The 10,915-nt window shown below is 36.5% G+C and overlaps 1 protein-coding gene across 1 annotated transcript; it reads left to right on the top strand.

Moving 5' to 3' along the window:
• Positions 1–8,510: 8,510 nt before the first annotated feature.
• On the top strand, positions 8,511–8,858 carry LOC147631922 (histone H3-like 3). The gene has a single exon (XM_086807979.1). The coding sequence runs from the start codon at positions 8,511–8,513 to the stop codon at positions 8,856–8,858; it is 348 nt and encodes a 115-aa protein (XP_086664105.1).
• Positions 8,859–10,915: the final 2,057 nt, after the last annotated feature.

Below are 10,915 nucleotides of genomic sequence, written 5' to 3'. Positions count from 1 at the left end.
ATACATATATCCATATCCGTAACTACACCCATACATCCACATCCACTTCCACTTTCACATGCATACATCCACATCATCATATCTCATAATTTTAATATTTCTCATAGTTTTTTACTAATAAACCTTGTACATTTTCAACTCTTCATCTTATGTGAGCATTTACTCATTTTTGGATACCCAAAATATCTCATATTTTTTATATTACTCATAGTTTCTTACTAATAAACCTTGTACATAGTCAACTCTTCATCTTATGTGAGCATTTACTCATTTTTTGGTATCTTCTTTTACAAAATTGGATTTATCTCCTCCCTACACATGGATTGATGCTATTGACCCATAGGAACCTTAATTGGACCATAATCCAAAAATTTCTGAAAATCTAGACCCTTAGGCTAAGGTCCTTTATACCCATTTCCAATTAATTCCAATTGCACATTGGAAAATTCTTTCTGAATTTCTGTTTCAGGGGAATTCATTTTAATAATCTTGATGAGATATTTTTCTATCCAAAAATATTCAAAATCTGAATATTCTCTCTCTAGAATATTTTCTCTCTCTATGCCAAAACAGGCAGAGACAAGATCTCTTATATTTCTGAAGAGGGAATTGATTACAGGGGAATATGCTGGACATCTCGGTCGAGACCTTGCTGCGCGAGACGTCCTCCATTGACTCTCCGTCAGCAGTTGTAACTTTAACAGTTAGGTCTTCATGACCTTAATCCACAAGACGGTCAAAATGCTTCCCCAGCATTCTTGACATAAAACAGTCATTTACAAACAGTCACAAAATACAGTTTCTAAATCGAACTCTCGTCTTTTCACATTATCCCTCCTTAGTCCACATTACTTATTCCACATTCCATTCAATGTGTACTCATTCTCATCCATTTCCTTATATCGACGACACATTAATTCACATACACATTCACATTCACATCCATACATCCACATCTACATGCATACATCCATTTTTACATCCTCATTTATACATCCACATCTCATATCCACATTCATACATACACATCCATATCCACATCCATACATCCATATCCACATCCACATTCACATCCATACATCCACATCTACATGCTTACCTCCATTTTCACATCCTCATTTATACATCCATATCCTATATCCACATTCATACATACACATCCATATCCATATCCATATCCATACATCCACATCCACATCCACATCCACATTCACATCCATACATCCACATCTACATGCATATATCATTTTTCACATCCTCATTCATACGTCCACATCCACATACAGATATCCATATCCGTAACTACACCCATACATCCACATCCACTTCCACTTTCACATGCATACATCCACATCTACATGCATACATCCATTTTCACATCCTCATTCATACATACATCCACATCCGTATCTACATCCATTCTTGCCCTATCACAATCCATATACATCTTATCCCATCACATACACTTCTTACCTCATCCCATACACATCTTATCACATCTTGACTCATCTTATCACTTCCTAACTCATCTCATATGCATCTTATCACATCTTGACTCATCTTATCACTTCCTAACTCATCTCATATGCATCTTATCACATCTTATCACATCCCATACACCTCTTATCACATCCTATCACATCTCATACACATCCTATCACATCCTATCACATCTCATACACCTCTTATCACATCCTATCACTTTCCATACACATCTTATCACCTCTTATCACATCCCATACACCTCTTATCACATCCTATCACATCTCATACACATCTTATCACATCCTATCACATCTCATACACCTCTTATCACATCCTATCACTTTCCATACACATCTTATCACATCTCATACACCTCTTATCACATCCTATCACTTTCCATATCTATTTATAGAATACAGGAGAATTCTTATATAAGATTTCTCCACACATTTATTTATGCATAAATTCTATTTAAGGAGACTAACACTTTCGAAATAAAAATCAATCTTTTATGCATCTTCCTATGCATAAATTCATTTTAAATGAAAATGACACTTTTGAATTAAAATTCAATCTTTTATGCATCTTCCTATGCATAAATTCAATTTGGATGAGAATAACAGTTTTGAATTGAAATTCCATTCTTTTATGCATCTTCCTATGCATAAATTCAATTTGGTAGGAATTACACTTTTAGAATAAAAGAATTTCTCTTATGCATCTAAGTTATGCATAAAATCCATTTATGATGAAAATCACACTTTTAGAAATAATCAACTTTTATGCATACCTCTATGCATGAAATCCAAATATGATAAAAGTCACACTTTTATAATAAAATAGTCAACTTTTATGCATACCTCTATGCATGAAATCCAAATATGATAAAAGTCACACTTTTATAATAAAATAATCAATTTTTATGCATATCTCTATGCATGAAATCCAAATATGATAAAAGTCACACTTTTATAATAAAATAATCAATTTTTATGCATACCTCTATGCATGAAATCCAAATATGATAAAAGTAACACTTTTATAATAAAATAATCAATTTTTATGCATACCTCTATGCATGAAATCCAAATATAATAAAAGTAACACTTTCATAATAAAATAATCAACTTTTATGCATACCTCTATGCATGAAATCCAAATATGATAAAAGACACACTTTTATAATAAAATAATCAACTTTTATGCATACCTCTATGCATGAAATCCAAATATGATAAAAGTCACACTTTTATAATAAAATAATCAATTTTTATGCATACCTCTATGCATGAAATCCAAATATGATAAAAGTAACACTTTCATAAAAAAATAATCAACTTTTATGCATACCTCTATGCATGAAATCCAAATATGATAAAAGTCACACTTTTATAATAAAATAATCAACTTTTATGCATACCTCTATGCATGAAATCCAAATATGATAAAAGTCACACTTTTATAATAAAATAATCAACTTTTATGCATACCTTTATGCATGAAATTCAATTATGATAAAAGAAACACTTTTATATTAAAATAATAATTCTTTTATGCATACCTCTATGCATGAAATCCAAATATGATAAAAGAAACACTTTTATATTAAAATAATAATTCTTTTATGCATATCTCTATGCATGAAATCCAAATATGATAAAAGAAACACTTTTATATTAAAATAATAATTCTTTTATGCATACCTCTATGCATGAAATCCAAATATGATAAAAGAAACACTTTTATATTAAAATAATAATTCTTTTATGCATACCTCTATGCATGAAATCCAAATATGATAAAAGTAACACTTTTATAATAAAATAATCATCAATTATGCATAACATAAAAATATATTTCTCCATGATTACAATAAAATTCTTTCAATTAATCTAGGATGATAATTCCTAGAATATGGTAGGAAGTTCTCTTTTCATGCTTTGAATAAAATTATTTTGTGTAATTTTTATAAAAATTTTACCATAGCTCCGCTACTATGACTGATAAATCTCAATTTGTTTTGAAGGATAAAGCTTATCATTAAGGAAATGATTAGAATGATCCCTAATTGGATCATTAACCCAATAATGGATTGAATCATTAATATTCATGAAATACATAAACTAAAAGCATAGAAAAAAGCCATTAATTTGACCTCAAGCATAGATTAATCTTGGATTAAGAAAAAGCTTTATTTGGATTGAGAATGGGTCATGAGTATGACCATTTCTTGAGTGAGAGAGAGAAATTACATAAAAACCATTAGAATTAAGCATAAATAGAAATTTATGTAATTCTTAACTATCATTAATCAATTAACTTCAATAGCATTCATCAAATTATGTAACTCTTCACTACCATTCATCAATTAACTTCAATAGCATTCAAAAACCATTCCAATTAAGCTTCTCAAGCTTGAGAGGGGTTGAGAAGAGAGAAACATTGAGAAATTATAGAAAATGATCAAAATTCACTAATTACCTTACAAATTGCTTGATTCTTTGTGCACGGTAGAGGCCCCCAACCAATCAATTGGTTAAGTATGTTGATGGAGTCACCAATAGGGATTGAAGAAAGAGGGAAGCTCCAATTTCTTCAATTTGGAGAGAATTTTAGAGAATAGTAGAAATTAGCATTATTTCAGCATAACTCTAGTATAGTAAAATTCTTCTATTTTTTTTCAAAGGACTCATGTTCTATTCATAGGAGAGGGAAGCTCTAACCAAAGCTAACTAAATTCTAGAATTTTCCAAATTCAGTTTGGTTGAATTTGGACTAGATTTGGACCTAGTTTGGTTCCTTTTTGATTCGGTTTGGTTCCATTTTGATTTGGTTTGGTTCAAGAGAGAGGAGAGATAAAAATATCACATTATTTTTGAGTTTAAAACTCATTCAAGCATGTGAAATATGCACCTCCTTTAAAGAACTCCCCTTCCTTACATATGTGTCAAAATGGAATCATTATACCTAAAATATCTCATACTTTTAATATTGCTCACAGTTTTTTACTAATAAACCTTGTACATTTTCAACTCTTCATCTTGTGTGAGCATTTACTCATTTTTGGATACCCAAAATATCTCATAATTTTAATATTTCTCATAGTTTTTTACTAATAAACCTTGTACATTTTCAACTCTTCATCTTATGTGAGCATTTACTCATTTTTGGATACCCAAAATATCTCATATTTTTTATATTACTCATAGTTTCTTACTAATAAACCTTGTACATAGTCAACTCTTCATCTTATGTGAGCATTTACTCATTTTTTGGTATCTTCTTTTACAAAATTGGATTTATCTCCTCCCTACACATGGATTGATGCTATTGACCCATAGGAACCTTAATTGGACCATAATCCAAAAATTTCTGAAAATCTAGACCCTTAGGCTAAGGTCCTTTATACCCATTTCCAATTAATTCCAATTGCACATTGGAAAATTCTTTCTGAATTTCTGTTTCAGGGGAATTCATTTTAATAAGATGAGATATTTTTCTATCCAAAAATATTCAAAATCTGAATATTCTCTCTCTAGAATATTTTCTCTCTCTATGCCAAAACAGGCAGAGACAAGATCTCTTATATTTCTGAAGAGGGAATTGATTACAAGGGAATATGCTGGACATTTTGAGAGGCTGGGGAGGAATCTTACATTCTCTCCCACTTGAAAAACGCGAGATGTCCTCATCTCGCAAACTTGGAATAATTTCGCAAGATGCACGAACATGAGACTTAGAGAAAAATTTAATTAAGATTAACCACCAAATAAAAAAGTCTCAAAGAGAGTAAGGGTCAAGACAGGAACAAGATTTAAACTTTATTCATTCTTGGAACATATACAGTAAAGCTAGAAGAACTCTTTACACTTCCATAAGTCCGTCCATCATATGATCACAAAAGCAGCACTCACAAGCTGCGCACGTATAAGGTAACTCATCTATGGGAATAATTCTGTTGGTTATTGCCGCACCTATCTCAGTGGTATGAGGTGATCTAACAAAAGGACCTCTGAGAGGCAAGCCAAAAACGGGGTAAAGGCATATCTTCTGATGAGGAAGAAAACACGCCAGTAAGAAGACCCACTCAGAAAACCCAAGATGTCTTGATCTCATGACGCAGTAGTATCGGGGACCCAAACCCAAAGCTTCAATAACCATGGCTAAGCGGACATTGTTACGAAAGTGCTGCTGACCCCAGGGTGTTACCCTAGTTATGTCTTGATAGGTCCGCCATTTGGTCTGAGCTACAGAAGTTCCTAGGTGAGGAAAAAGTGAGCGCCCATACTGTTCTATAAAATCCTTCTTCACAGACTCGCTTGCGTCTTGAAGGTGAGAAATCATCATGGATAAAACTAATTCTTGTTGCCAAGCCATGAAGGAGATTAAGAAAGAAAGGAGATCGATGGAAGTAAGATTACTGTGAGCGACAAGTAAAAGTTGCGACTTATATAAAGGAAGGAGCTAGCGTAACCTAGAAGCCAACGGTATCTTGCCACTGAAGTTTTACCGTCTTTCCATGATTTGGGTTTGGCACATTTTTCTATAGAAGGCTTTAAGAACTTTGAGATGAAGAGATAAAAGAAGCTTGTAGGCTAAGTCACCTACTTTCATTGAATTCAGATATAAGGCTCACAATATCTGGGGGATAACTTCTTATACTCCCCAAGAGATAAAGAACTTCTTTTGGGCCGTACTCGAATGAAAACCAAAACCTTGGTATCCAAAACACCGATTTTCACTTCTGAACTCATTGTTCTGAATCCTTAAAACAGGCATGACTCCTGAGAAGTATTCTAGGGAGAGGGTCTTCCTTTTTTAAACAGAATCTTTCTTTTATTTTAGAGAGGGAATAATTATAAGATCAAAAAGGGAGATTCTTACTCTTGTATACCTCGAAGGCTGGGGAGGAATCTTACATCTTCGCTCGCTAGCTCTCCCACACACGGCTGCGCTCCACGCTCCCCAGAGCGCCTTCTCTTCCTCGACCCTCACACCCTGGCGGCCTTCTCTGCAGCCTGCAGCCTTCTCTTCCTCGACCCTCACACCCTGGCGGCCTTCTCTGCAGCCTGCAGGCAGCTACCCACTCCAGCCAAGCCTGGCGTCGACGTCTCCAGTCGCCCCACCAGCTAAACCACGTCGCTCACACCAACCCGTCTCGGCCAGTCGCACCAACCTATGATAAGAGCATTGGCACTTCTTTCGCACACAGAGGTGGCCTTCCAGCCCTTCTTCTTTGCTGCGATCCTCTGTGTCGGCTCTTTCTCTCACAGCAGCTGCTCTCTTCACCAGGGGAGCCCCCTCAACAAACAAGGCGACGACTCTACTTTTTCTTTTTGCAGCTCCACATCACCCGCCACGCCAACCTTCTGGACTTCTCTTTCACGTGTTGGCCAATTTCGTAAAGCTCCCACGTGGCTATTCTTTTTTATGGCCACATTTATCATTATTTTTTATTTCTTCTAAGGCCTAAGAGATGGCCACACAATGCTTTCCATTTCACACCAAAGCTCAAGGATTTAAGGCAACCTTGGCCCCTTCAACCTTTAATTGCCCATGCCTCCATACACATTCCAAATACAGCCTTCCAATGCCCACTCATACTTGGGCGTGTATACATATCAAGCGGCCGAACAGCTGAAATCATCCCCAGCAACCCTCTTTCCGGACAAGCCCAAAGCCAAACCGTCTACCCTGTACACTTGCCAACGCATTCAGAGCCAAACTCTTCACACCTGCCACGCATCCATATATACACAAGCCCAAAACATCTTTCAGATTTACGCCTGACAGCTGGCATACAAATACAACTACATGTCTACACAGATGCTCATTCATTAGGAGAAATATGGACTCTCCATTTTGCCCCTTAAGGGATTTCTCTCAAAATGTGAGGCATCTAAGATGTGACACTCTTAAATGCCCACTTGACTTTTTCAGCTTCTAATTCCTTTGAAATAGATTGCATTTACGTATTTCAAAACATGAAAAGTTAAAAAATAGAATAACTTGATGTAGATATCACATTTTTGAATTTCTTTTTCCCCACGCCTACCTCTATGCTCTAAGAGTGTGACTATTAATTTTCATCATTTTTCATTAAGTATACAGGGGTTTATGAATTTTTTCTTCATTTAGAGACTTCTCTAGATTTTTTACAACAATAAGAAAAGTAGGGTTTTCAGTTTAGGTTTGAAAAGCTGTGTAAATGCTCGTGTATCGTTTTGTGTTTTCACATTTTCCTTCAGTTCTATACTCAACTAGTTGTACTTTACGCGATGTACTGGATTTGGATATTTTAAGTTTTCGTGTTTCCAATGTTGTGTACCGAACTTTTCCATTGATTTGAATATTTTGAGTTTTCTTCATTTATAATGTCAGTGTATATTCTTATATTTTCTTGGAAAAAAATTTGTAAGTGCATGTGCATGTGTAGGAAAAATTGACGCATGGTGTGCATAGATCATAATGGGATGAAATTTGTTCTGTGCATAGATCATGTAGCTTACATCATGAGCATGCATGTACATGTGTAAGAAAGTCCATGTGCAAGTGCCATTTTTTACGATATCTAATATTTTTTTTCCCACCAAAAAAAATTGATACATGGTGTGCAGTGATCAGAATGGGTTGAAATTCATTATGTGCATAGATCATATAGTTACATGTCTTAGATAAAATATCACCCCTATCAAAGGCCTGTAGGGCCCTTGTCCTAAGGTTTGCGTATAGAGGCCTTCTTTTTTTTATACCAGGTCTATACACGGCATGCGCCTTAGGACAATGGCCCTACAGACCTCTGATGGGGTTGATATTTTATCTAGGAGGTGTTCCATGATACTTATATGTACACATAAAATTAGATCTCATTCTGATAAGAAAAACTATTTCTAAAAATTAGAAAATATCAAATTTATGTACTAAGCTAATTTAGAAAATATATAAATTTTCATCTATAATTATGGAAGTAACCCTCATTTCACCTCATTTCTCATCTTCAATTTCTCTCTCTCACCTCCAAGAGCATGGCTCGCACCAAGCAAACTGCTAGGAGAGTTTGGCCCCCCAAGGTGGGACGTGGAGTACCCCCGTCCAACCACCATAGCAGCAACATCACAAGCATAGGTGGAAGCCTGGCATTGTGGCTCTCCCGTGAGATTAGAAAATACCAAAAGATGGTGAACCTTTTCATACCAAAGCTCTCCTTCCAACATGTGGTGCGAGAGATCATGCAAGATCTACAATGCCATCGTGATAGGAGGTTCTGGGCTCACGTAGCATTAAGCCCACTACCTACGAGGCGATGGACAACCCAAGCTTTGGAGGCAGTCCAAGAGGCTGCGGAGGTGTATGGAGTGGACATTTTTTGGTGACACGGTGTTTGGAGTTGTCCATGCAAAGAGGGTCACCATCACTGAAAAGGACATGCAATTTGTGCCATGCATGCGATGTTGGAGAGATCCTCCGGGCTAGGATCTTTAGTTTTATTGTTGTATATCTTGCATGATTGTAATTCTCAAAAGCTATGTAAACCTCAATGTATATTTTATTTATTTTTTCTCTTATCTTGTGTTGCAAATAAGTCTCTTTTAATTTGAGTTTATATAATTTGTTGATTTATATGCGTCTTTGAATGGATACAATTTTTATTTGAGTTATGTGTGTAATTTTAATTTATTTGTTTGAGTCAACTAATAAAATACATTACAAGACACGTATCAAACAAAAAACTCTGTAACCCAAATTTCCATTCATAGCATAAGAAATTACATGGTCATCAAAACATAGTCATCAAAGTTACATAATCATTATAGCTATATCCTAGCTCTCCAGACTCTGAAGTCACCTTGATGGCTGGAATCAAAACATGGAACCCTTCAAGCTATGCCTTGATGACGGTGGGATCCTGTACCCCCGCAACAATGCAACGGGCCACCACAGAAAAAAAGGGCCCTGACCTTTGAGTCGAGAATAAGTAAAGTAACTTTGAGCGTTGAAGTAGAATAACTTTTTCCAAACTTAAATTAGTTGGAATAACTTTGAATGCAGCACCCTTTGTAAGTGCTTTAATCTTCAAAAAATTCTCCGCATGCCCCGGAGGGCAAGTCTTGTGGAAGACTATCACATCGTTGGCAAGTTTGCCAATGTAGTCCTTGAGTTCAGAGTCCTAAACCCTCCCTTGGCCCCTAGATCTTCCACTTTGCCTCGATGCAAATTCATCAAGATGATACACAATTTCTTGCAAAATAAAATTGATGTCAGCATCAATCATGCAATGCATGGGAGAGGATGATTTTTTTTAATAATAGCCCTAATTTTGATATTTAGAGTCTCTAGGGCATGTAGACCCCACATGTATGATCCCATGCCCATCAGAGGGAAAGTGCACTGTCCGAAGGCTGGCATGGGAAGCCCTGATTTTTGCAGATTCAAGGCTTCCCACAACGCGAGCCTTTGATGGGCATGGGATCATACATGTGGAGTCTACATGCCCTAGAGGCCCTAAATATAAAATTTGGGGAGAAACTCGTAAAAGGAGATACCTAGTCTGCTTCGTCGAGTGCCTTCTGCAAGGTCGCCTCCAGATATGCCTGGAATGGGTCTCCCATCGTCCGGCTGGACCACCACAGGTGTTGCATGTTGTGGTCAAGGTCCGAAGCGTTCATTCTGCTAGCGCTCAAACTCTTCATCTGTAATCTTATATTGAGAAGCTGCATCCTCAATCTGCTTCTGAACGACAATGATAACAGAGATATCATCTACACTACTTTCATCATATGGCCCTATCTCATCAACCTATGGTAGGGCTTCTTGGTAATCAAAGTCGAGGAAATCATCACTGGCATCTCGCACAAGTATATTATATAGTTCCTCCTCCCCCCAATTATTAATAGACTAAGGTTGAGTAGAAGGGTGAGAGAAGGGTGTGAGTGTGAATGGACTTGAGGTCCACTTATTCACCTAATTAAAGGTGAGGCCATGTTGCATTTTGTATGAGAGCAAAGCCTAGCTGTATGTATAAGCAACTTAATAAGCAAGATATTATTCTTGTATTTTGTGAGTCTCTCCTCTCCACACACTTGATCTAGCATGAGCATCACGTTTTCTCATCATGGTATCTAGAGCCTAGGTGATTTGAACCACTTGTGGTGTAGATTAGGTCAAAAATATCCATTTTTCTCTCATTTTTCTTGTGTGGAGCTCAACCCTCTCATGGTTGAGGCCTTCCAGCAGGCTATAGAGGCAATATATTTCAAAGATGTCTTCATGGAAGATGTTAAGGAGGTCTAGACGCATCAAAACGTACAGCCAATTTGGTGAATCCTCTCTGCGTCGCTGCGGCATTACTCTCTGAGTGACCCGCCTGCTGCAGCGCTGGCCGTACAGAAATTCGGCGCATGTGAGCCACCATTTGGGATGGGTCCTTAGG

The sequence above is a fragment of the Cibotium barometz genome, chromosome 14 (genome assembly GCF_041138505.1).
Source record: "Cibotium barometz isolate CiBa-2024 chromosome 14, ASM4113850v1, whole genome shotgun sequence".
NCBI lineage: Eukaryota > Viridiplantae > Streptophyta > Polypodiopsida > Cyatheales > Cibotiaceae > Cibotium > Cibotium barometz.
Note: the sequence above shows the minus strand (reverse complement) of the source record. Positions and strands in the feature narration are given on the sequence as shown.